This window comes from Puma concolor, chromosome D4 (genome assembly GCF_028749965.1).
Source record: "Puma concolor isolate L17-30 chromosome D4, mPumCon1.1.hap2, whole genome shotgun sequence".
In the NCBI taxonomy this organism is placed as follows: domain Eukaryota; kingdom Metazoa; phylum Chordata; class Mammalia; order Carnivora; family Felidae; genus Puma; species Puma concolor.
In genome coordinates, this window is record NC_141679.1 from 94,856,958 (window position 1) to 94,882,058 (window position 25,101).

Sequence of the window (25,101 nt, forward strand, 5' to 3'; positions counted from 1 at the left end):
ATGGAGATAAGTAAAATAGAGAATAGAAAAACACCAGAGACGGTCCACAAAACCAAAAGTTGGTTCTTTGAAAGCATCAACAAAATTGAATCTCCGAGCTACACTAACAAGGTGAATGTCCAATAGCTAGAACCAGAAACAGAAGTGGGGGCGTCACCAGTGGTCTTACAGAAAAATTTCACACCATGAAATCTGACGGTCTTTTTAAGATGGCAAGTTCCCAGACATGCAAGAATGATCTAAACTCGATGATCTATAAGTTTTCGACAGACCTAGGACAAATAGATGGATCCAATAGTAAAAAAAGAGACAACAACAAAACCCTCCCAACAAAGAGAAGCCTGGGGTCATGTGGCTTCTGGGGAATTCAGCCAAACATTTTCAAAGTTGGGGCACTTTGCTGGCTCAGTCTGTGGAGCGTGCAACTCTTGATCTTGGGGTTGAGTTTGAGCCCCACATTGAGTGTAGAGATCACTTAAAAATAAATCTTAACACACACACACACACACACACACACACACACACACACACACACACATTTTAAGAGTTAACCCCAGTCCTTCTCAAACTCTCAGAAAATTGAGAGGAGGGAAAACTTCCTAAATCATTCTGTAAACCCAAAATTACCTTGATATCAAAACCAGATACAGACATTTCAGTAAAAGACTACAGGCCAATATTCCTTGTGAGTATTAATGCAAAAATCCTTAGCAAGATACTGACAAATCTGGCAGTACGTTTGAAGATTCTATACCATGATCAAGGTGTTTCAATGTAAGGAGATCAGTCATCCACACAACACAATACACAGGAATGAGCTGTGGATACAAGCAACAACTTGCATGGACCTCAAGGACATCGTGCTGAATGAAAGAAGGCACACACCAGGAGGAAAAAGAAACAGTAACACACTCCATTCATAGAGCACAGTGGAGAAAATACACGATAACTGCAATTGACATAGAGCACGTGACAAAAGCCAACACTCCTTCATGGTAGAAACACTCATGAAACCGTAGGTAGGAGGGAACTTCCTCAACACAATAAAGGGTGATCATGGAAAGACGCACAGCCAACATCCCACTCAACGGTGAAAGACGAAGCTTTTCCTCTAAGACCGGATATAAGACAGGACGACCTGCTTCCACCGCCACTAGAAATAAAAGGCATTCAGACTGGAATTGAAGAAGTAAAACTGTTTGCACGTGATATGATCCTGTGTATAGGAAATCCCAAAGAATTCACAAGAACATGACTAGAGCTAATAAATTCAGGAAAGTTGCAAGACTAGATCAGCAATCAAAACGTTATGTTCCTGTGCACCTGCAGTGAACAATCTGAAAAGGGAATTAAGAAAGCACTTCCATTGAAAATAACATTAGGGGGGCGCCTAGGTGGCGCAGTCAGTTAAGTGTCCGACTTCAGCCAGGTCACGATCTCGCGGTCCGTGAGTTCGAGCCCCGCGTCAGGCTCTGGGCTGATGGCTCGGAGCCTGCAGCCTGTTTCCGATTCTGTGTCTCCCTCTCTCTCTGCCCCTCCCCCGTTTATGCTCTATCTCTGTCCCAAAAATAAATAAAAAACGTTGAAAAAAAATAAAAAAAAAAAAGAAAATAACATTAGGGCTGGGACGCTTGGCTGCCTCAGTCTGTGGAGCATTTGGCTCTTGATCTTGGGGTTGTGAGTTCCAGCCCCACGTTGGGCACAGAGCTTACTTTAAAATAAAAACATCATCTAAAAGAAAAAATAGGAATAAATTTAAGGATGTAATGTACACCAAAAAGTATAAAACGTTGCTAAAATAAAGAAGATCTACATAAGTGGAAACATCCTTTGTTCATGCATAGGAATACATTATTTTTTGTTTTTTCAATGTTTATTTTAGAGAGAGAGAGAGACAGAGCATGTGCGGGGGAGGGGCATAGACAGAGGGAGACACAGAATCCCAAGCAGGCTCTGGGCCCTGAGCTGTCAGCAGAGCCCAACGCGGGGCTCGAACTCACAAACCGTGAGATCATGACCTAAGCCGAAGTCGGACACTTAACCAACTGAGCCCCCCAGGCGCCCCAGGAATACTTAATTTTAAGACGTCAATGCTAGACAAAAATGATCTACAGGTTCAGTGCCATCCGTCTTAGAATTCCAACAGCCTTTTTTGCCAAAATGGAAAATGAATTCTCAGATTAATGTGGAATTGCAAGGAGCCGCAAATAGCCAAGATATTCTTGAAAAAGAACAAAGTTGGACGACACGGACTGCCCGATTTAAAAACTTACGACGAAGGCATGGTACTCCGAGCAGTGTGGTGCTGGTGTAGTGACAGACACGTGGTTGTCACTGAAGGGAGAGCCCAGAAATGAACACATACACGGATGGCCGACTGATGTTCTGCGAGGGTATGTAGGTTTACTCAGTGGGGAAGAGAACCTTGTCCTCAACCAATGGTGATGGGAAAACCGGATTTCCACATGCAAAGAATGGAGCTGGACCTCACTTCCCACCACATACAAAACATCAGCTAAAAATCGATCAGCAACCCAAAGAGCGAAACCATCCGGCGCCTAGAAACGGCAGCAACAGCAATACGGAGACCGGTCTGCACCCAGCGGGCCTCACAGGGCTTCTGACGCCACAATCCAGAAGCACAAGCACCAGCCCAGTAGGACTTCATCAAAAGCTGTGCGTCAAAGGATGCGGAGTGCACAGAACCGAAGCCCACAGAACGGGAGAAAGTATTTGCAAACAACGTATCTGATACGGAATTTATATCTCAAATACGTTTTTTTTAATGTCCAGAACAATAAAAAAGTAACGCTCAACAACAGATAAAAGCACCTTTCTGACACGAAAGGGGGCTCAGCGTGTAGCGTGTGTAACGGAGCGTGCACACAAATGTGGCCCCGACCTCACGTGCAGCTCGCTCAGACCCAGATCACGGGCACCTGTGCAGGGTTCCCTGTCGTCCACACCCGCTGCTCTGTTGCTTGCAGCTTCGAGGGCTGAGGGGCAGAACAGGTGGGGGGAGACAGGGCCTGTCTCCCCAGATCTACGGGCTGTGGAGGCGGGAATCAAGACCCAGCTTTGGCCCCAAAGCCACTGTCCCCCCTCCCCAGGGAGTCGGAAGAAGGGCTTCTGGACCCCCAGACGTACCCGCAAGCTCAGGGCCACCGGGTGTGGCAGGACAGTCAGAATCGGAATCACCTTCTGGGCCTTCCCAGTGCTGCCGGGAGGGTTTGGAGGGAAGGATATGCCGGGTCTGCAGCCGGGGTAGGAGGGTCAGGCAGCCGAGCTGAGAGGAGAGGACGAGAGGAGGGCCTGCCTGGGGAGAGGCTGCCATCCAGGGGGAAGGAGCCGTGAGCCCTTCTGTCCTGTCCTGGCTTCTACCCTGCAGAGGCCATGGAGACCCTGTGAGGGCAGCTCTCTACTCAACGCAGGACAGGCAGCCCTGGGTGCGGGTCCCGGGACACAGGAACAGGGACACGGGGAGACGGGGACATGGGAGCTTGGGGGCATAGACACAGGATGGGGACAGGGGGACACAGGGAGAGGGACATGGCACAGGGACACAGGGACTGGGACATGGGATAGGGACACAGGGACGGGGACAGGGGCACAATGATGGGCAAGTAGGGACACGACACGGGGACGTGGGGACACAGGGACGGGGACATGGGGTCCCAGGGACCCAGGGGCGGGGACAGGGGATGGGGCCACAGGGACGGGGACAGGGAAACAACGGTGGGCAAATAGGGCTAGGGACACGGGGACATGAGGGACACAGGGAAAGAGGGACAGAGACACAGGGATGGGGACACAGGGGTATAGGGACAGAGAGACACGGGGATGTGGGAACGCAGGACCACAAGGAGCGGGGCACAGGACAAGGACAGGACATGGGGATGGGGGCACGGGGACAGGGACACAGGGATGTGGGGATGGGGACAGGGACTGTGCAGTGATTGTGGTATGGCATTCGGTGACCATGGGGTGACCACACCCCTGGGGTGGTATGACATGATCAACAGTCATTGTCACCATGCTGGTTGCCACAGTGACAGTCCTGGGACAGTGTGTGGGGCAGCTAACTGGCTGCTCCCCAATCAGCCTGGCTTGGGGCCCCGGGTTCTCAGGCTGCAGCCAGAGCGCAGGACCCCAGCCTTGGCCTGTCCCAGTGCTAGACAGGCCGGACCTGGGCAGAGACTGGGGTCGTGCTGGCCAGGGACAGTCTTGGCACGGGGACAGGTGACTCACCTTCCCTTTGTGGCCTTGGGCAGGGGGTGGCTCTGCTGATCTGGCCCCTCACGCATGCCCAGGACTGGATGCCAAGGGAGAGGTGGCCCCCCTGGTGTCTGGGCACTGGGTACCTGCCGCAGCCCCTGGCACTGAAGGGCCAGTAGCCTGAGGGGCTGGGGTCAGGGTCCCAGCTCCCAGCAGGGGCCTGAGGCCGCCGCCTCCCGACCTGGGATCTCAGCAGCTGCATGTCTGCACCGTCTGAGCCCCCGCCTGGGCTCCGAGGCCCCTGCCGCCGCCACAAGGCCTCGCACTGTCGCTTGGACAAGCCCCTTCCTCAGAGCTGCTGGCCTTCTGCGTGAGCCCCCTCCTAGCTGCCGCCACCCCATCTTCCCGAGGCTCCCCCACTTCTCCTCAGGGGTCAGCCCATGTGGCCTTCGCAGCCCTGCCCTCAAGAGCCCGCCCTCCCCCGCGGGCCTTCACTAGGGGGGCAACGTGGCCCAGGGCATCACCCAGCGGCCCAGAGGCTGGGAGAGGCCTGGGTGTGTCCCGGCTGGGCGGGGGCAGCTGGGACACTGGCAGGTCTCTCCCACCTCCCTGTGACTCAGCAGTGGCCCCTAGAGGACAGGCGGCTGGGTGCACGTCCCCTGCCCCGACACCACGCCCTGGAGCCCTCTCCCGCTTCCTGTGTCTCCAAGGTGACCGTCTCCGTAGCGACACGGTGGGTGGCAGGAACCTGGAGGACCCGGAGAAAGGGCATCACGAGCCCGGCGGGGCGGGGGAGGTCGGGCCCAGAGTCCAGCCCCGCCTGGGCTGTCACGTGAGGGTGGCACGCCGGTCATGTGACCGCAGCCCGCGGCAGAGCGGAGATGGGGACCCGGCTCCAGCCGGCCCTCCCCTGGGCCCTGACCCTGCTGCTGGCGCTGGGGCTGTGCAGCCCGGAGGCTGGGGGTGAGTGCGGGCCCGCGGGCGCCCCCCGCCGCCGTGCCCAGTGTCCCCATGCGCTGAGCACCGCGCCCCTCCAGCCCACAGAGTCCCCCAGTGTGACTTCCAGGAGGGCTACTTTGAGCAGCTTCTGGACCACTTCAACTTCGAGAGGTTCGGCAACAAGACCTTCCTCCAGCGGTTCCTGGTGTCAGGTGAGGTGGCCCTGGGGGTCCCGGGGCCCTGAGGTCCCACCCTGTGCCTCACCCGCCCCCCCCCCCGCCTCCGCCCGACAGAGAAGTTCTGGAGAAGGGGCGAGGGGCCCATATTCTTCTACACGGGCAATGAGGGCAGCGTGTGGTCCTTCGCCAACAACTCGGGCTTCATCCTGGAGCTGGCGGCACAGCAGGGGGCCCTGGTCGTCTTCGCGGAGCACGTGGGTACCCGCACTGGTGGCAGGGGAGGGCGGGCGAGGGCGGGCGGGGCCAGGGCTCAGCCTCTCGTCGGCCACCTGCAGCGGTACTACGGGAAGTCGCTCCCTTTCGGAGAGCGGTCCACACAGCGCGGGCACACGGAGTTGCTGACCGTGGAACAGGCCCTGGCCGACTTCGCGAGGCTGCTCAGCGCGCTGCGGCGGGACCTCGGGGCCCAGGACACCCCCGCCATCGTGTTCGGTGGCAGGTGGGTTCTCGCCCGTCTCATTTCTCCCTGAGGCACAAACACGTGGCCGGCCCCAGGGCCAGAATTTCTGGGAGACGCGGAAGTCTCAGGTCCTCCTGGGGCCACCGTGGGCTCCAACAAGGGAGAGCGGAGAGGGGTGTTGGGGAGGCTGTGGCCCCAGGCGCTCTGTGTCCCCGCCCAGCTACGGGGGGATGCTCAGCGCCTACATGAGGATCAAGTACCCGCACCTCGTGGCTGGGGCGCTGGCAGCCAGTGCACCCGTTGTGGCTGTGGCCGGCCTCGGTGACTCCTACCAGTTCTTCCGGGATGTCTCGGCGGTGAGTGAAGGTTCTGGGGCCCGCGGGCCGGACCAGGCTGTGGTGGCAGCTGCCACGATCCTCCTTTCTCCAGGACTTTGAAGGCCAGAGTCCCAAGTGTGCCCAGGGCGTGCGGGACGCGTTCCGGCAGATCAAGGACTTGTTCGTACAGGGAGGTGAGCAGTCCTCCCCACAACCCACTGACTGCCCCTCGCCTCCCTCCTTCCCCCCGGTCTTCACCCAACAGCAGCCTCTGAAGGCCTTCGTCCCGCCTTCTTCTGCCAGCTTATGACACGGTCGGCCAGGAGTTCGGCACCTGCCAGCCCCTCTCCAGCCAGAAGGACCTGACCCAGCTCTTCGGGTTTGCCCGCAACGCCTTCACGGTGCTGGCCATGATGGACTACCCGTACCCCACCGACTTCATAGGGCACCTTCCTGCCAACCCGGTCAAGGCAAGGAGACTCTGGCTGGGATCTGTGGACAGAGAGGGGCCCGGCCGCCCCGGGGTGGCCAGTGGTGGCCAGCCCGAGAGCCTTGAAGCCACTCTGGGGCCTGGGACCAGCGAAGGGTGAGCTGGGGAGAGGGCTGCAGGCCCAGAGTGCGGGTCTTTGGTTGGCACCCCTAGGTTGGCTGTGACCGGCTCCTGAGCGAGACCCGGAGGATCAAGGGGCTCCGAGCGCTGGCTGGTGCGTCTGCCCCTCAGCCCTGGGCCTGGTGCTGAGCGTGGGGGGGTGGGTGTGGCTTGGGGGCAAGGGTCACGTGGAGGCCAGGAGCACAGCTGCCCCCGTGCAGTCCCTAGCCCGGCGGGGGCCGGTGGGGGAGGCTCTGCTCCACGGGGTCTCCGACAAGTTCCAGCCCGGCCACCGCCTGGCCACCCTCAGCAGCTGAGAGCCCCGCCCCCAGGAGCCCCACGCCTCACGGGCACGCGTCCCCCACCGAGGGGGCAGGGTGGCCGTGCAGGCCCCCGGCCCCAGCGCCCCTCTCACCAGGGCTGGTGTACAACTCCTCGGGCACGGAGCCCTGCTATGACATCTACCGACAGTACCAGGCCTGCGCGGACCCCACAGGCTGCGGCTCAGGCCCTGATGCCAAGGCCTGGGATTACCAGGTCCGGGGGTGCCGCACGGGGGTGCGGGGTGAGGTCGCCCGCCCCGCCGGGCTGACCTCGGTGTGTGGCGTCCCACAGGCCTGCACCGAGATCAACCTGACCTTTTCCAGCAACAACGTGACCGACCTCTTCCCCGACCTGCCGTTCACGGAGGGCCTCCGCCAGCAGTACTGCCTGGACACGTGGGGCGTGTGGCCCCGGAGGGACTGGCTGCGGATCAGCTTCGGGGCGGGAGGTGAGGCTTGAGATGGTGGCATCCTTCCCTCTGTGCTGAGCTGACCCCCCCCCACTCCCCTGATCTCCGTGGCTCAGACCTGGGGGGCTGGGCCCGCTCTCCACCCCCACATCTGTGCTTTCAGACCTCAAAGCTGCCAGCAACATCATCTTCTCCAACGGTGACCTGGACCCCTGGGCAGGGGGCGGGGTGAGTCTCCCTGGGTTTGCCAGACTCCGCCCAAGAACCGGCTCTGCCCTCGCCAGGCTGCACACGTGGTTCTGTGGGTTCTGTGCCGCCTTCGCTCTTGTTCCTGCTTTATCCCCTCCTCTCCTTTGCTTTTTTCCCTGACTTCTTTGCGTGAACTGACATCTGGCTCGTTCATCTCCGTCCTTCCCTTTCAATGAGGCCGTTCAAGGCCACGTAGTGTCTTTAAGTCATGGCCTCGGCTGTGCCCCACGGGCTGGGACACGAGGCCCTGGAGCAGGTGGCACCGGGTGGGCAGAGGTGGGGTCGGCCATGGCCCAGAGCACGGCGAGTAGCCGACGGAATGTCCTTTGACCGACACAGATACAGAGAAACCTCAGCACCTCCGTCCTCGCTGTCACCATCCGGGGGGGAGCCCACCACCTAGACCTCAGGTGCAGTCCTGCCCCGCCAGGGGAGCGACGTGGGGCCCCAGGCCGTGGCCGGGTGTGGGCTGAGGTGGGGTGAGGCGAGGCTCGGGCCTGCTGCCCAGCTGAGGCCCCCACGCCTTCTCCTTAGAGCGTCTCACCCACGAGACCCCACGTCTGTCCGGGAGGCTCGCAGGCTCGAGGCCAGGCTCATCGGCGAGTGGGTGGCCGCAGCCAGAAGAGAACAGCGGCTGCAGCTGGCCCAGCGTGGGGGACTCGGGGGGGCTGAGGAGCACTCCCCGACTCGGGACCAGACAGGCCCGCTGGGGAGCAGCTCAGGGCGCTGGGGGTGAGGGGCTAAGGCCAAGGGAGGGGCCAAAGAAGCATCTGGTGGCCTGGCTGTGCACAGCACAGCGCAAAGCATGGTGTCTGTGGTCCTCATGGGGTGACAGATCGGGCACACTGCCACACCTCTCAAACCAGCCTCGTGTTTAATAAAACAAAGCCCTCAACCTGTGTGTGATCTCAGGGCAAGGGGTGGGCGCTGGGGCCCCCTGTGGCCGGCCCAGGTGTCCTTCCGGGTGGCCCACTGGAGAGGGGGGCCGCAAAGCTCTACCCATAACCGCTACCGGGGCTGCACCCCTGGGTGGGCAGCTGCCAACCAGGCCCCTGGGTGCACAGGGGCAGCCGACAGCCATGAGGGGGTACAGACCCCACTTCTGAGACAGGCCTTGGACCCTGTTCCAGGCACAAAACACACGGGACTAGGGGCCAAGAGCAGAAGGCAGCCCCAAGAGCGGCCACCGGCCCCCAGGGCTGCTGGAGCGACAGGAGTATAGAGCGACTGAGAACTGAGGTCCTGCCCAGCACTGGGAGCCTTGGTCTCTGCAAACGCAGAGAGACTCAAGCTTTTCAGGCAAAAAAGACCTTCCAGAAAGAATATCACATAGAGAGGAGCTGGGCCTGTCCCACGGGGCCGCCTGGTTCCAGGAGGCAGGATCCCAAGCAGAAGCTGGGGTCTGTTTCTGGAAAAGCGCCCTGAGTCCGTGCTCAAGGAGGGAAGCAGCAGGTGCTGGAGGAGGAGCAGGTGCAGGGCATCAGCTCCCATGGGACCTGGACTCCGTGTCCACACCACCTCCTCCCACCTCTCCAGCCTGATGGTGACGGTGTGAGTGTGACGCATGCCCCACCCATGGCTCAAGGAACACAGGTTCCATCACAGACACGGGAGACACCAGTCAGGGCAAACCCACGTTTATGCTGCCTGGAAAGTCCGTTCTGTCGGGTGGTCCAGGAGCAGGATGAACTTGTCCACCCGCCCCTCCCCGCCCCTGCAGGGCCGGGGGAGGATCCCTGAGTCCAACATGTAAACACCACAGCCGGCCAGGTGCCCGGATTCGCAGGAGGTCACAAGTGCCCCCCCAGGACTCCCGGGTCAGGGCACATTCACAGACTCTGAGACCCCGGGCTGAACCGCATGTCGGGCTGTCCCTTCAGCTCATCTCAGAACACGTGTGGGTCCAGGAGACCCAGAGCGGCCCCAGGGGACGAGCAGAGACACTGGGGCCACACAGAAGACGTTTGGGGATCAGGAATGTAAGTCATGATTCAAGCAGGAAGGTCCCCAGCAGGTGGGGCCTCGGGGATTCACGGCGCTGACCTCACGACACCATCCGACGTCATGAGAACCACAAGCCAGAAGTGCAAAGCCAGCGGCAAAGCACCGGGCGCCCAGCTGCCCTGACCACCTCTGAGGCCCTGAGACGTCAGGCTCGGTAACCCCCTGGGGAATGTCATCAGCCTGACCCTGGAGCACGGACAGTCGGCCGAGGGGACACGCCGCGGCCAAGGTCGAGAGAGCGAACCTACCCGAGGCCAGGGTTCCGAGGACAGGTACCCACAGACGCAAGACGTGTGAGGCCCCCGGGCAGTGCCCACGGGGGGGGTCACCCCACCCTAGGCGGGGCCCAGATGGGCAAGGGGTGAGCCTCAGTGTTGAACACGTAGGCGTCCAGGCTGAGCAGGGCCGGGTCGTCGGAGAAGAGCAGGTACAGGTACTTGAGCGTCTCCCCCAGAAAGAAGCTCTCCATCTTGTCCCGGGGCTGGGGATTGAGGGGATCCTGGACGTTGCCGATGGAGGAATAACCACCCGAGGGGACCTGCACGAGAGCGGAGACCGCGGCGTCACCACGGCTGCAGGCCCAGCCAGCTCCCCACGCCGGGCGCAGCCCTCGGGGGCGCCGGCGGCCGCAGGGCCCCCGGCCGGGGCCCCTGCGCCTCACCGCGGCACCCGTGGCCAAGGGCAGGGTCTGAGGCAAACGACCCCAAGGTCCGCCGGGGGACCGGCCCCCCGGGAGCTCAGCCGCAGCTCCTCCAGACGGGCCCTCAGAGACGCCAGCCGCCCTCATGCGACCCGACGTGCAGCGCGTGCTCCGGAACCCGGAGGCGGCCTCCCGAAGGCCCCGAGCACCTGAGGAGGCCGGGACCCACCGCCCGGCCGCCACAGGGCGTACGCGGGTCGGGTTTTGGCGCTCGCGCTCTACCGGGGTGGGTGGCGGGCCCCGGACACGGCGTGACCTCCGAGCCACGGCCCAGAGGGCGAGACGGGTGTCGGGGCCACGGTCACGGCGCCGTCTGGGGTGGGAAAGGGCTGCCCGGGGCCACACGGAGGATCCGGGAGGAGAGTCGCCCTGTGCACACCGGGCCACAGAGCCTGGTCCCCGAGACCCTGGGGCACGTGGCGCCGAACTCCCGAGGCCACCGCGAGCTGCACCGCCCCCGCCCTCGCCCCCCTCTGGCTGCCCCGGCTAGGGGAGCAGGGACTCGGGGCGGGGCGGGGCGGGGCGGGGCGGGGCGGGGCGGGGCGGGGCAGGCGCTCACCCGCGTGTACTTGTTGAAGCTCTGCAGGATCTCCCAGCCCCAGTCCTGGTACTTGTGCTCTCCCGTGAGGCGGTGCAGGTAGAACAGACTCTCCACCGTCTCGGGCCGCAGCAAGTTGTGCCTGTCGGCCGGCTGGGCGGGGGAGCGGGGGAGGGAGGGATGGGGGACACAACACGGGCTGAGCTCGGCCGCCTGGGGTGGGGGGGTGGGGGGTGGGGGGTGGGGGGACACGGGAGGAGCTAGGCCGAGCCCGCAGGGGGCCCCCACGCCCAGACCCCGGCCCGGCTCACCTTGACCTGCACGTCCTTGCGGTCGCTCTGGGGGTACAGGTTGAAGTGCACGATTTCGGGGCTCAGCCCCGTCTCCATCTGGCGGTTCATCTGGTAGCAGGTGTCCATGAGCGCCCGGGCCAGCTCCATGTGGTCGGCGGGCAGGCCGTGGTGGGCGCCCAGAGCCAGCGTCCCTGGCAGGAAGCACACCAGGTGGTCCTGAAACCAGAGCGGTTTCCTCACCACTGTGAGTCGGTGGCCACGTGGGGCAGGGGCGGGGGCGGGGGCCACACCGGGTGCAGGGTCCAGCGCTCCCTCAGGCCCCCCGCATCCCCAGGGGTCGACGGGCCTGAGCGGGGACTTCTCAGGGCCCACAAGGGCAGGAACGTGGAAAGCGACTCCACTACGGGCCCGGCCCCTGGAGCTCCACACGGGCAGGGGGGAGGGTGGCGGACGGACACCCGCCTGCCAGGGGAGCGGATGCTGACCCGGGTCTGGCCCTGACCCCACAAACACTGATGGAGTACCAGGGGCAGGGGACAAGTAACTAGACCCAGGGCAGAGGGCAGAGGGCAGAGGGCAGGGAGGAGAGAGGGGAGGGGGAGGGGAGAGGAGAGCGGGGAGGGGGGAGGAGAGAGGGGAGGGGGAAGAGGGGGCAGGGGGCGGGGAGGGGGGAGGGGCCGGGGACCCATCACAGACCCCAGCCCCCCTCGCCGCACACCGCCGCGCAGTCCATCGTCGACCTGTGAGGGCTCACGCCCCACGACCAGAATCTGAGCCATCTCTCCAAGGTCCAGACTCGCGAAGCCATCGGGGGCCCAGAAAAACGGGTGCGTGCGGCCCCCTACGCCCCACCTGCATCACGACCGTGCTCACCATCTTGGCGCTGAACCGGCCGTGGGCCAGCTCCCCCACAAAGGTGAGCTTCCTGGGCTCAGACCTGCGCAGCAGGTGCCTTTTGATTCCCTCGACGGCTTCGAGGTAGTCTTCCAGTAACCTGTGAACCGGCAGGCCCCGTGGGCTCAGGCCAGGTGGGTGCGCGGCCCGACCCCCCCGCCCGGTTACCCAGGAGCGGGCACGTGGCCACGAGCTGCCATCCCCACGCTAGTGGCCAAGAGGCCTGGCCCTGTCTGGGGTGGCACCACGCCAGCCTGGAGATGCAGGCTCGTGGCAGTCGGCGGCCTGGGGCACACACGGGGCTGTGCCCGCCGCTCCCCCGAACGGGGTCGTTCCTCTCAGCCGGCCCCCGTGGACCACCCGGGACCCCACGTGCCCACCAGGGTTCTCTCAACGTCCCCACGTTCAGGCGTGGGGAACTCCGGCTCCCAGGCGTGATGCCCTGATCTCTGCCCGTAGGGGTCGGCCTCCTGGAGCTGCCCACCCCCAGCGGTCCTGGGCCGTGGTCACCCCCTGGCGTGAGACTTCAAGGATTTCCAGTCCCTTCACTAGAGTGACCTGTGTTTTCCCGACCGCACGACGAGGCTCCCCGAGGCACTGCCGTCTGGGAAAGCGCACGTCTGAAGCGTCAACCAGGCAGCGCGGGGAGGCCCAGGGGCCCCTGGCCACCTTCTGCTGGGGAGCGGACAAGCAGAGCCGCCTCCACAACCCCGAGGACGAGAGCTCGGCCGGTGAGCCGGGGGCCCCTCGGCCGGGCCCAGACCCCAGGCCCTGCCTGGCGCAGAGGGGCCGGGGACCTCCGTGACCAGCCAGGCGTCCTCTCTGGCACGAAGGCCGTGCCGGGAGGAGACACATCCCCCGCGGAGGGGCCGAGTCCGGGTCCGGCACGGCCGCTGCCTCCTGACCGAGAACTCGGGACAAGGGGAGCCTCGGGGACCCCGTCCCCGAGGCAGCAGAAACAGGCCTCACTGCGTCTCCTTCTTTCCGCCCTGGATCCACTGCTTCAACAGGTACTCGTAGTAGCTGTCGGCCCTGGCGCCCAGAGTGAACACTCCCATGTGAGTGAAGAGGCCGCTGTGCGTGTTGATGAACATGGGCACCAGCCCGTCCTTCTTCCCCGACAGGGAGTGCACACGCCTCGTCACCTCCTCTGCGGCCTCCTGGGACACACACACACACACACACAAGGGGAGAGTGCGGGTGAGCCAGGGGGACGGGGCTGCCGGACCTCGGGCCAGCCGAGGAAGGCGGGCCTCGTCGGCTCACCCCTCCTCCGTGACAGGCGGGCCCGTTCCCAGCGGAGGACGGAAGAGGACGGAAGAGGCCGGTGTCCCGGCCCACGGCGCTCCCCTGCCCGGCTGCACCGGGCAAGGGCTTCTGAGGGTGGCCCCAGCCACGCGGCAACCAGGTCCCCACCCTCACACGCGGCTGCCTCGATGAGCGGGCAGATGCCGAGGGCCCCGAACACGGGGCTGAGCTCCTCCTCCTGGCAGGGGACCGTGTCTGAAGGCCACAGCCGCGGTCCCCGGGACCTCCTGCCCAGGCGTGGCCGTCTGCTCCCGCTCGCTGGAGGGAAGGCAGGCGCGTCTGCTTCCGAGCCCGCGGTCGCGGCACACCCGCCCGCCGATCCTGTTCATCCTTCGAGACCCAACCAACCTCAGCTCCTCCCGGGCAGCGCCACGCATCTGTGCTCCATGGCCCTGTGCGCGTTTGCTCGCGGCGCTCGGGACCCTGCCTGGGGAGTGACTTCCTGGCCTCCACCCGCCACGTACGCCCGCCCCTTTTTACAAAGTCCTCTGAGGCAGGAGCGGCTTCAATTTCCCTTGGGTCTCCAGCAGCTACAGAGATCCGGCATCGCAACGGCGCCCGGCCGGCGTCTCAGAGCAAACAGAGAGACGCTGAGCTTCCGGAGTACGAGCCAACGACAGGAAAGCCGCTAATCCGCCGACAAGCAGACAGGCACCCGGACGCCCACCTCCACCCGGGAGATGAACACGGGGCCTGCGGGCGTTTGGAAAACGCCACACGTCATCAGGACAAAATCCACAGCCCAGAGGAGGCACCCTCACGTGCCCACCGCGAAGGCTACCGAGGAAGACCGGAGGACAAGCGCGGGCTGCCGCGGAAAAGCCAGAGCCCTGTGTGCGCCTGGAACCTTCTCCCGGGAGCGCCGCTCTTACCACCCCCGCGTGGGAAACGACCCAGCTGCTCCTCAACGCACGAGAGCCCGGACAGCACGTGGTCCGACCGCACGATGGCAGACCACCGGGCCACGAAAAGGGATGCTTCGGACACGTGCTACGACACGGGTGCGCTTCTCCCGGACGCTTCCAGCGCGGACGAAGACGTCACGCGTGGCGACAGAACCGGCCACAGACGGCCCACGCCGTACGTAGGACCTCGCTCACGCCGAGCATTCCAAACAGAGAAAGCCACGCACGACAAGTGGGTTTGCGGCCACCGAGGCAGGGGGCCCGGGTGGGAGCGCTAGGGTGCGCTGGCCTACTTCCTGAGGCGAGGACCTGGTTCTGGAATCAGACGGTGGCAGCCGCTGCCCACGTGGGACTGTGGCGCGACGTTCAAGCCAAGAGGCAAAACTTCCTGACGTTCAAATCGCAGCTCAGGTTTTTAAGGCAGAGGAAGAGTGACGAGGCAGAGCGCCAAGTCCAGAGGGTCCGCCGCGTCCTGGAGACTCACCCACAAGGAGAGGGACCCCGGCCAACAGGATCGGGGCGAGGGTCAGGAGCGAGGTCCACAAGGACCGTCAGCGACGGGCTAGCGAGGCCGAAACCCACGACCGTGGGCCCCTGCCTCGCTCCCGGCACGGACCACCCCCGGGGGCCACCACAGCACGAGGCAGGGGGCAGTTGGGACCCCAAGGACACGGGCCCGCGCTCGGACTCAGCCCCCAGTCGACACCCTTCCCGCCCGCGCAGCTGAGGAAAGGCGAGGAACGAGGGACTGGAAAGCACACAGGACGGTGGTCCCGCGGCCCGGGGTCAAGTCCACGCACGCCTCCGCTTGGTGTGACGCCTCCGGCCGGCAGGCCGGCCCCCCCGTACCTGAAACTTCTTACTCCCCGTGAGGCGGGAGAGCTCTCGGAACTCCAGCTGAATGCTCGTGACCTCGGCCACCGTGCTGTCCGAGGTCCAGCGGGGCGGGTGGGCGGCTCCGGTGCCGATGTTCACGTCCGAGTATGGGATCCTGGAGGGCGTCTGGAACGCAGGCAGCAGCCGATTCCCAAAGTCTTCCTGATGACGCGACACGACGAGGACCGAGGTTTCCCGTCACACGCCAGCCTCGGCTCCGTTCCACGACGCCCACCCTCCCGCCCCACCCCCGCCACCCGTGCTCACCCCCGTAAGCGGACACGGGACCTCACTGGCTTCACGTGGCCTCGGCGCTCAACAGCGGTGAGACCGAGGAGCCCCGAGAGCGCTTCCCCACGGGTCGCGACGGTGACAGGGACCTTCCCACGCACGTGCGCGGGAGCGAGACCCAGACGACCGGGGAGACGGGAGACCCGGAACAGACCCCCGCCCCCACCCCCCGGGGGCCCCTCGAGCCGCGGAACCTCCACCGGCGCCCGGACACTCACGGCCTTCCTCAGGAAGAGGTCGTCCCCGGACAGGTGGTAGGCGCTCAGAAGGCCGCCCAGGATCCGGATCGTGCTCTCGAACAGGTTGACGTCCACGTCTTTCTGAAACCGGAGCTTCTTAGACACCCACTTGCGGGCTTCTTCAAACTCTGCGACGGGAGACGGGGTGGGAGCGGCAGCAGGTTACAGGTCCCGGCGCCCCCGTGACCGCTCGCTGGCTCTGGGGCCACGTGCGTCCTCGTGTCTCTCTCTCCCGAGGGGCCTCGCCATCACTTCCCACGGCAAGGGGACACACCGCGGAGCCCCCTGCACCCGGAGGACGGGCAGCCAGCGTGCCGTCGTGAGCACCAACGCTGACGGGTAAAGGCCACGGCACAAAGGGCCACGTGAGGAACTCAGGGGGAGCCTCTGGCCTCTACGGAACACCGGAAATGGACTCCGAGAGACCGATTCGGAAGTACCCAAAGACCCGTAGCCTCAACCACACCCCGTCCACGTGGCCTGAGAAGGGTGTGATGGAGAGACCCGGGACGCCGATGGCCTTATAGGATCACGTGCCGCCTCCCACCAGGGAGCCCCTTTCCGGCTAGGACGGGAGCACGGGCTGGAACTGCCCCCGGACGCCAGCCCAGGCCTTCGGCCGGGAGCCGAGGGGGCGACTGCCCTGAGCGTCCCCGGGACGCCTGCCATCAAGGGACAAAGCGACTGCCTGCCACCCAGGGGAAGGGAGAGCTCCTCAGACGGAAACAGTGGCGTCTACACCCTCCAGGGCACGGCTCGCTCACTCGCGCGCCCAAGCGTTCCACCGGGGGAACTTGGCCGCGTGCTCGGGGACGAGCAGGTACCTTTTTTCAGACCCAAAATCCACATGGTGTCCAGGGCGTCAATCAGCGTAAGTCCCAGGCCAAACCACTCGCTGAAGGACCTGGACACGGGTTTCAGCTCGTCGTGGCCCCAGGCGAACTTGCGGTAGCCGGTCCACGCGTGGCGGAAGGCGTCTATCACGGCCCTCTGACGCTCGTTCGGGGAGGCTGGGAGGAAGACGGCGGGTCGTGGGGACCGGAACCGCCCAGGGTTCAGACACCGCCCCTCTGCAGCCCCAAGCCGCGGGGCGCTCAGTGGGGTGGGGGGACACCGTCCGGGGCCGCAGGTCAGCAGCGGACGACCCCAAAGATCGGGGCGCGGCGCCGCCGGGCTCGGAGCCGCACGGCTGGACGCGGCTGCCAAGGTGGCGAGGCCTCCAGGGCCCACACGCGACGGCTCGGCCTCTCATCCGCCTGGCCTGCGCCCGTCCGCCTCCACCAGACGCCCGGCGGGCACGACTCTCTGGAGCTGCGGGGAACGCGCGGTGGGCGGCGGTGTTTGAGGCAGCAGACCGGTGCCTGCCGCTCCGCCACGGCAGCCGCGCTGTGCAATCCGGCCGGGGGAGCATCAGACGTGGCGGGCGGGCCCCGGTGACCTCCACGAGAGCGCCTCATCTCACAGGTGCCCGCGTCGTGCGTCAGCAGCTCTGGGTGTTTTCGGGGAGGGAACAGCGTGTGGCAGACACACCCAAGGCCGCCCTGGGGCCCTCCCAGGGTGGCCTTGACGCCGACCGAGAAGGTTTCTCCCCTCCACACGTCGGAGGACCAGGCACGAGTTACAGGGCCAGCAGGCGGACAGAAACGTGGGCGTCGGCGGCTTCGCGACACGTGTCCTCTCGGTGTGGCCCGAGGCCCAGTCTGCCTCCCCCCACACGCCCGGGCCGCCCGTCCGGGCTCTGGGCTCCTTCTTCCTCCTCCCCTCCTCAGCGGCAACAGCGACAGGACTGGAGGGTCACAGCCCGGGCCCCAGGCTCAGCTGACCCGGCGCGAGCCCCCGCTCCGGGAGGCAAATGGCCGTGGCCGCTGCCGGCCTAACCTCGGTTCTCCCGTCCGTGGAACGGGCCTACGACAGACCGATGACCTCAAAGGCTGCCACGAGAACCAAAGCAGACAGGCCGCACGGGGCGTACAAAGCGCCAGTGCCCCGGGGGCCCCCCACTACAGGTGCCAGAACGCAGGACCCCAGGACCCCACCGAGCCAGGGCCGTGTCTTCGCTCTCCCCGGGCCCCGCGCTGGCACGGACGCGGGCAGTTCCCGCACAGGCGGCCTGTGGCTGCCGCGATGGGCCTGGGACCGCGGGCCGCCGTGGAGCCCCGTGTCCTCCCCAAGGCTCTACAGAGAGCTGGGGCCCGCCCGGGTGCCCAGCTGGGTGTCCACGCGCCCTCTCCGTCACCACGTCCGGGTGAGGCCCGACGGGGCGCAGGCGGGGCCTTACCTGGTTGGTTCTGAATCCCGGGGGCCTGTGAGGAAGGCTTGGTGGGGGGGCCCCCTGCCTTTCTCGAAGGGGGTTCGGTGCCCTGCTCCGGCTCGATCACTGCACCCCTCCAGCTTCAGGGAGAGGAGGAAGAGGAGTCAGCCGGCTTGAGGGCAGAGATGCAAACGCCCGCGGTCACAGCCTGGCTGGGCTCGTGGCGGCCCTCCGCTCCGTGCGGCACGACGCGGAGAAGGCAGGGCCCCGCCCCCACCGGGGTCCCGCTCCCTCCACTGTCTGCTCTGAGAGGAGAAGCCGCTTCAGACAGCGCGCCGATCCTATCCCTTTGTTTTTCAGGAAACGTCAAACGGACCGGCCTCCGCGCGTCTGGCGACCCGTGCTGCCTCGTCTCTGGCGCTCCCTGTACCTGACCACCGTTCTCTGTGTGCTCTCTTCCTGACGAGCGTCGCCCACCACCTCGTCCCTCCGCCTCGTGTCATCCTGCCTCCGGTCCTTGGAGTCTTTGTCGGGGGCTCTGATCTGCAGGTTGGGCGGTCCCCGTCGGAAATGCCTCTGAGGCTTCTAGATCGAAGCAAGAGCCACTCGTGAAAACAGTTCAACGCCCCAGGAGCCGCCACTCCGTTTCCACCTGGGATGCTCTCCCTATCAGACCCAACCCCACGGACCACGTGGAATGGCTGGTGGCGCACGGCCCCCAGAGGAGATGCCTTCCCGCTCCCACGGCAACATGCAGATTTGGCCAGAAGATCCTTTCTCGCGATCTCCGGGCCCTGACCAACCGGGGCGGAGACTGTGCCAACGGGCTGGCGCAGCCCTGGGCAGTGGGTTAGCATCCTGGCCCAGGAGGGTTCCAGGCCGTCACGGACCCTAAAGGTAGCAATAAAGGGTCAGAGCCGCGTCCCCGTGGATGGAGGCGCAAAGAACACTGTCCCGGGCCTGTGCCCCAGGACCCCCACCCTCCGTGCTCAGAACCGGGTGGCCAGCGCACCGGGTCCGGGGACGGAGCGCAGGGGCCCAGGCGTAGCCTGTCGTCGGCAGAGGGCAGGAGGAGGCCCCTCCTCCGCAGGACGCAGCAAGGAGGCCGACTCAGGGATCGAGCACATCTCTGCCGCTCAGTACCCACGGGACCCGTGAAGAGGTCCTCGCTGTAAAGACGCCGGTGCCACGGAGCCGGGACCCCCGTGGCCAGGAGGACGGGATCCGGCCGCACACAAAGCACCGGGGCTGACCCGGGCCTGGGGCACAAGCGCCGGAGTCCGAGCAGCAGGAAAGGTCCCGGCGGCCCCGCCACAAGGGGCCCCGCGCCCCGAGGCCCGGACCCGGGGAGCCGTGCACACCGACCCCGGCCGCCGCCACAGACGGGATCACGGGCCTCCCGAGCAATGGAAGCGTGTCTTTCGGCGGGCAACCGTGCAGGCGGGCTCTGCTCCCGTCGCCGTCACGAGAGCCCAGGTGCGCGAGAGCGGCCGAGAGGAGCGAGAGACGTGCGCGTCGGCTCCACGAGGGAGGACGTGAGCCGTTTGACGCACGGCCTCCGAGTAAGACGGTTTGCAGAGAGGCCTCCTGGCCGCTCCCCGTGGGGCCTGACCCCAGCCCCCTTCCCCGCCCACGCCCTCTGAAACTGCAGCTCCCTGAACAAGCCCAGCTCCCCCTGCCTCGGGCAACGTCACTGGACTCAAGCCCTGCTCTCCCGACTCTACCCAGGACCGGCGGCCGCCCAGTCTCACACCGCAGTTCAGCGTCCCGTCCCCAGCCTCATCCCTGGAGGACACCACGGCCACCGGCCTGCTCCCGCCGGCCCGCGGCTCCCCCAGACAAGGGGCGGGTCTGTTTCGCTCACCAGCAGGTATCCAAGGGGAAGGAAGGAAAGGATATTCCTCCTCCTTGCCCCAAGCGTCATCCTACTGGCTCAGGATAAGGGGCGCAGGGCGCGAACATCAGACAAACAACAAGGGAGAGAACCGCTCCCCCGTCCGTGCGGAACATCACGCGCGGTTCTGAAACGCCCGTGGGACCGACCCCGGTCGCAACCCCACGTGTAGTTCACCGAACATACCTGGGGTAAAAGCCCCGGCGAGTTTTCTGGATTAGCATCTGCCTTCTGAGGAGCCGGCAAGACGGGCGGATCTGCTGGTCTCACCTTCCGCTCTTCCGCTGACCTGCCATCCACGGCTAAACGAGAGAACAGATTTTATCCCAAACGTGCCGCACAGCCCCAAGGAGAGCCCGAGCGAGCGCGCGGAGGAACACGTCTAGGTGGGCGCTCCTCACCACGAGAGGACACCGTGAGACCTGGGGAAGGTCCTTTAAACCAACTCAAGAACGGCCAAGGGTAACCAAACCTTCCTCAAAGCACTTGGCAGCTTCTGTCCTGCAGCCCAGCCCACACGGACCTCCCCTCAGCGGCTTCCCTCCCAGGAAGCGCAGACGCTGGCCTATGTGCAGCTGTCTCCAGCCGCCTGCAGCAGCTCCTGAGCTTTCCTCCCCCACAGGGGTTCCCTACGCCCTCACCCAGACTGCCCGGCCGCTCGGAACACACGGTAACACGTGTCAGGAAGTTCAGGGAGCGTGTCTGGACGGGGCACGCGACCTCAGGACCCGAACATCTCCGTGAGGCGCAGAGGACGGAGAAGCCGGCCCTTACACCGGACACCCAGGAAGCAGGCGGGCAACATCACATTAACTCGAGCCACGTTCTAGCAGGGTGGCTAAAGACACTCTCCGCTCCTTTTCATCTGCGCTTCTCGCCAATTCGCAGACGCTCCAGGCGCTTAAGGCGCACGGCCAGACCGCTTCTGCCCAGCCACCCGCAGTCAGTGACGCACACGCATGGGGTTGAGGCACACGCGCAGCCGGTACCTCTCCACTGGTCAGCCACGCTGATGTAGGACAGGAGCCCGCAGAGCAGGAGAAACGTGAGGAAGAAAAGGATCACGTTGCGCTGTAATCTCGACAGCTGCTTCCATTTCTACGGGACGGAAAACAACACAGCTGGGACACGTGCGACCGCTGCAAATTCAGGGAGGACAGTGGGTAACTCCCAAGGTCCGGTTTCTGAACCGGGGGAAGCGCCCCGGCGGCAGAGACTGACGAGCCGCGGGGATATTCCAGACGGTATAGGGGAACGGAAATAAACAACAGACGCAGAAGCCATACGTGTCCTATCGCAGGGGCCGTGAGGAAAGGCTCGCGCGACGCGCGTGTTCCGTCTCAGGCAGCCGGCGGGACCCCGCATCTGCCCCGATGTGGGGGTGTCGATGCCCTGCAGCCCGAGACCGCGGGGCTCCTGACCCGCCGCACCGAGGGGCAGCCTACAGCTTTCCCCCTCCCCGACCCCGCCCCGCCGAGCGCGGGCTGTAAAGACGGCCTGCGGCCGGCGACCACCGCTCCCCGGGCCCGGACGAGCGCCTGCGCTCCAGGCAGGGGGCGGCGGGCGGGCCGCGGGACCCCGGCCCGGCGCCGACCCTCACCCTCCAGCACGAGCGCCGCCGCCAGCTTTTGCTGCCGTCGTAGCTCTGGCCAAGGCTCAGCGTCACCGAGATGAAGTCCCGATGTGGCGCCGGCGGCGGCGGCGGATACATGACAGCGGTGGCGGCGGCCCGGGCGACCCCGCCCACTGGCGGCGTCAGGAGGCCGGGCTCTGAGAGGCGCCGGGGGCTTCGCTGGTCCGACACCCGCGGGCAGCCATCGCAGCGCCGTCCACACCCCGCCCATCGCGCGCGCGGCCAATGCGCCTGCGCCGCGCCCTCCTAGTCCCCACCGCGCCTGCGCCCGCCCTCGTGGCCCCCCCCCCCCGCCCCTGCGTGGGTGTTTACGTCCCGCCGCGTCGGCGCACGGCCGCACCTGCGCCGTGACGCGCTTGCCCGCCCGCGCCTGCGCGCAGCCCGCCGGCGCAGACCCTGGGACTGGGCTGGGTACCGCGTCCCCGGGACCGGCCGGCTCCGTGGGGTTGGCAGGACGTCCGGCGCCCCGCGCTCCCGCCCCGGGGCTCGACTCCCGGCCCCGGGCTGACTTCCCGGCCCAGAGCTAGTGGGGGCCGCAGCTCAGCGAGAGGACAGCGGGTCCGGTGCGAGCCCGAGTCGAGGCGGGGCGGCTGTCGGTGTCCGCTCTTTGGAGCCGATGGGCTTGGGGGCGCGCGGACGGCCGCCGCGGCGAGTTGTGCGCGCGTTTCCCCTCAGTAGACACGCGGCAGGGCGGAGCGAGCCCCGCAGCGCCGAGGGCCGTCCCCGCTCCTTGCCGGCCCCCTCGGGTGAGCCCGCCGCCTCCCGCAGTCCTGGCCGCCGCACTTAGGGGTGTGTGGCGGGCTCCCCGGCGTGTGCGCCTCCCTGGCTTGTCTGAAGCTGCCCCAGAAAGCGCCTCCTGCTCTCCGCCCCCCCCCCCCTTCCCTAGCGGGGGTCATCCCCGAGGCCCCTGCGGGTCTTTTCCCCACACAGGGCTCTGCCGGTAGTGCCAGCGGTGCCCTCGTGCGTCCGTCCCTGCGCATGCCGACAGCAGGGAGAAGGTGGTATCTGGAGGGTGGGTCACCGGGCTCTCCAGCTGAGGGCGCGGGAGCCCACCCCTGGAGACCTAGCCGGGGTGGGGTGGGGTGGTTCTGCCCCACCCCCACCCCCACCGCAGCGTGTCAGACTCACTAGGTGGTCCCTGGCCTCCCTGAGACCCTGGCGAAGAGCTGGGTGGGAGCTCGAGGGGACTCCTAGGCCGCCCAGAGCAGGTGCGGGCTCAGCGTGTGGACTCTTGCTCTGTCGGATGCACGGAGCTGGGAACCCCTGGTTGCCGTTCCCAGCACCCGTGCCGGTCAGAAACTGCGCTCGCCAGGCCAGGGATCAATCACGGCATCTTGCGTTTATTGGGAATCCGCCACGTTCTGCGGGAAATCAAGGAGTTTGGCAGCCTCTCAGAAGCCCGTTGCTTCCTTATCGGTTGTCTGGGGAGGGACAGTTTTGTGCTGAGGGGCCCGTCCTGCTTCTTGAGTGCAGCGTGCACAGCAGCGCGCACGTGTGAGCAGTGACCTAGGGCTCCACCCGTGTTCCTGGTTTGGGGACGTGCTTCAATCCTGTGGAAAAGCCTTTCCGAAGGCTCTTGTGCCCCCGGATCTCTGGGCCGTGTTTGGAACTTTACGCGCAGCTGTGATTCTTTTACAATAAACGGGGTCTTTTTTTTTTTTTTTAACTTTTAATTTTTTTTTTTGAACGCTTATTTTTGGGACAGAGAGAGACAGAGCATGAACGGGGGAGGGGCAGAGAGGGAGACACAGAATCGGAAACAGGCTCCAGGCTCCGAGCCATCCGGCCAGAGCCTGACGCGGGGCTCGAACTCCCGGACCGCGAGATCGTGACCTGGCTGAAGTCGGACGCTTAACCGACTGCGCCACCCAGGCGCCCCTAAACGGGGTCTTTAAAAACAGGCCGTTTCAGTAGCTCCCCCAGCTGGTGTAGGAAAGAGGCTGCCCGGTCGTCGGGCTGTGGCAGTGAGGAGCAGCAGCTGTGGGCAGGACCCCGGACCTGGGCCCCCGCCTTGGCTGGCACTCCTCTGTCCCAGGCCCTCTGCTTGCCAGCGGAGCAGCTGGGAGAAGCGTCGTAAGGCACGCGGTTCGGTTCTGAGGTCTGCGAAGGACTGGCACAGCGCGGGTGGGAGCAGAGTCCTCCTCTGGGCTTTGGGCCTGGCCCCGACCCCGCCGCCACGCCCAGGTCCGGGTGCGGGGACACCCGTCCACCCTCCGCTAGTCCACTACGAGCCACTGGAGGAGTCAGCGGCCTCTGAACCCACCTCCCAGCTGACATCCTTGCCCTGGGGAAACCGGCTTCCGTGGGGGTGTCGCCGCAGCGTGAGGGCGTGGGAGCAGGCGGCCTGGCGGAGCGGCAGGCTGCATTCCACGCCGCCCTTCGCGTCAGCGGGCGGGGAGGTGCCCCGTGCTGCTTTCCGGAGGGGAGAGCAGCAGGCACTGGGGCCCGGAGCAGCAGGGCTAGGGGCCGGGGGCCAGCGGGTCTTCCCCAGCCTCGGTGGGGCCGCAGGGGTGCAGCGTGGGGACCGTGGCCCCGTACGTGGAGTCTGTGTCTCCCTCCAGAGAGCGCGGGAGGTCCGTGAGCACCGAGATCTGTCAGAAGCTACTAGCAAGCTGGTTGGGGGACGGTGCTCCCCGCCTGCTTATATTTCAGACCAATTAGCCACCACGTGCGGCCACTGGAATTGGTCCGACTGGTTGTTGGGGAAAAGAGCTAAAATTCAGCAGCCTGAACCAACCGTAGCCCTGGCCGAGGAGCCAAGGCCTCCAAGGGAGATTGAGAGAATTCAGTTTTAGGTGTGCAGGCTGTGCGTGGGGGGTGGGTGGGGGTAGCTGGTGGGCACTGGGGGGCTGGAGGGCTAGGCCGTGACACCCCCCCCCCCGCCCCCGCCATGCCAGGTACTTGGTCAGCTGCAAGAGAGGGAGGGAGCGGCACCTGTGGACAGGTCACCCTGCAGGGGACGGACACCGTCCCCTCCTCTCGCCTCGTCCGTCCGTGGGTCTGCAGAAAAGCTGGAGCGGCCGGTGCTCCCCGCCGGGCGGATCTGCGCGTAGGGCTTGAGGTGCCGTCGTCCTCACCTACGTCTCCGCTCCGACAGAGGCAGGCCTGCCGCCGTCCCCGAGGACGCCGCACCTCTGCCTCTCGCCCAGACCTCACAGCCAGGAGCACGGCCAGAGAGCCCTGTTTGGTCACTTGTGTCCCCGGGAACGATGACGGGAGCGGCGCCACCCCTCAGGACCCCGGGGTTGGCAGGCCAGAGAGCAAGTCGGGGCTGCAGAGCCCTGGCCCGGTTCTCATCCAGGATCAGCGGGGATGGGAACGTGCACTGTGGGTTGCAGCCATACCAGTGGGAATGTTTTGGTGTTATATGATGGACCGTCATTGTGGCCTTTCTGGTTGCCACAGTGACAGTCCTGGGGCAGTGTGTGGGGCAGCTAACTGGCTGCTCCCCGATCGTCTGGCCTGGCCTGGCGCCCTGGTTTCTCGGCTGGAACCAGAGCGCAGGACCCCAGCCTTGGCCTGTGCCTGTGCTAGACAGGCCGGACCTGGGCAGAGACTGGGGTCATGCTGGCCAGGGACAGTCTTGGCACGGGG

At 65.3% G+C, this 25,101-nt stretch overlaps 2 protein-coding genes across 3 annotated transcripts; one reads left to right on the forward strand and one right to left on the reverse strand.

Moving 5' to 3' along the window:
• Positions 1-4,938: 4,938 nt before the first annotated feature.
• On the forward strand, positions 4,939-8,576 carry DPP7 (dipeptidyl peptidase 7). Its single transcript, XM_025924174.2, has 13 exons — positions 4,939-5,178; positions 5,253-5,366; positions 5,448-5,587; positions 5,669-5,832; positions 6,014-6,149; positions 6,223-6,304; positions 6,414-6,580; positions 6,754-6,814; positions 7,118-7,236; positions 7,315-7,471; positions 7,596-7,660; positions 8,021-8,091; positions 8,216-8,576. The coding sequence occupies exons 1-13, from the start codon at positions 5,097-5,099 to the stop codon at positions 8,415-8,417; spliced, it is 1,560 nt and encodes a 519-aa protein (XP_025779959.1). The 5' UTR covers positions 4,939-5,096; the 3' UTR covers positions 8,418-8,576.
• Positions 8,577-9,860: 1,284 nt separating this feature from the next.
• LOC112860956 (endoplasmic reticulum mannosyl-oligosaccharide 1,2-alpha-mannosidase) lies at positions 9,861-21,731 on the reverse strand. 2 transcript variants are annotated; one of them, XM_025924186.2, is made up of 13 exons: positions 21,475-21,731; positions 20,864-20,972; positions 20,061-20,176; positions 18,411-18,565; positions 18,008-18,120; positions 16,554-16,739; positions 15,709-15,857; positions 15,173-15,361; positions 13,080-13,270; positions 12,090-12,210; positions 11,235-11,432; positions 10,945-11,076; positions 9,861-10,223 (listed from the first exon to the last, which is right to left on the reverse strand). In XM_025924186.2, exons 1-13 carry the CDS (start codon positions 21,583-21,585, stop codon positions 10,011-10,013), a joined length of 1,983 nt encoding a protein of 660 aa, XP_025779971.1. In that variant the 5' UTR covers positions 21,586-21,731; the 3' UTR covers positions 9,861-10,010. The 2 variants fall into 2 exon arrangements, with proteins under 2 accessions (XP_025779971.1, XP_086540705.1); XM_086684579.1 differs by lacking the exons at positions 18,411-18,565; positions 21,475-21,731.
• Between the last annotated feature and the right edge of the window lie 3,370 nt (positions 21,732-25,101).

Coding starts and splice junctions, on each gene's coding strand:
- LOC112860956 (XM_025924186.2), bottom strand. CDS start 21,585: ATGTATCCGCCGCCGCCGCCGGCGCCACATCGGGACTTCATCTCGGTG. Junction 16,740..18,007: donor CGGGATTCAGAACCAACCAG/GTAAGGCCCCGC, acceptor TCTTCCTCCCAG/CCTCCCCGAACGAGCGTCAG. Junction 15,362..15,708: donor ACCTCTTCCTGAGGAAGGCC/GTGAGTGTCCGG, acceptor TCGCGTCATCAG/GAAGACTTTGGGAATCGGCT.
- DPP7 (XM_025924174.2), top strand. CDS start 5,097: ATGGGGACCCGGCTCCAGCCGGCCCTCCCCTGGGCCCTGACCCTGCTG. Junction 6,150..6,222: donor TCTTCCGGGATGTCTCGGCG/GTGAGTGAAGGT, acceptor TCCTTTCTCCAG/GACTTTGAAGGCCAGAGTCC. Junction 6,305..6,413: donor GGACTTGTTCGTACAGGGAG/GTGAGCAGTCCT, acceptor TTCTTCTGCCAG/CTTATGACACGGTCGGCCAG.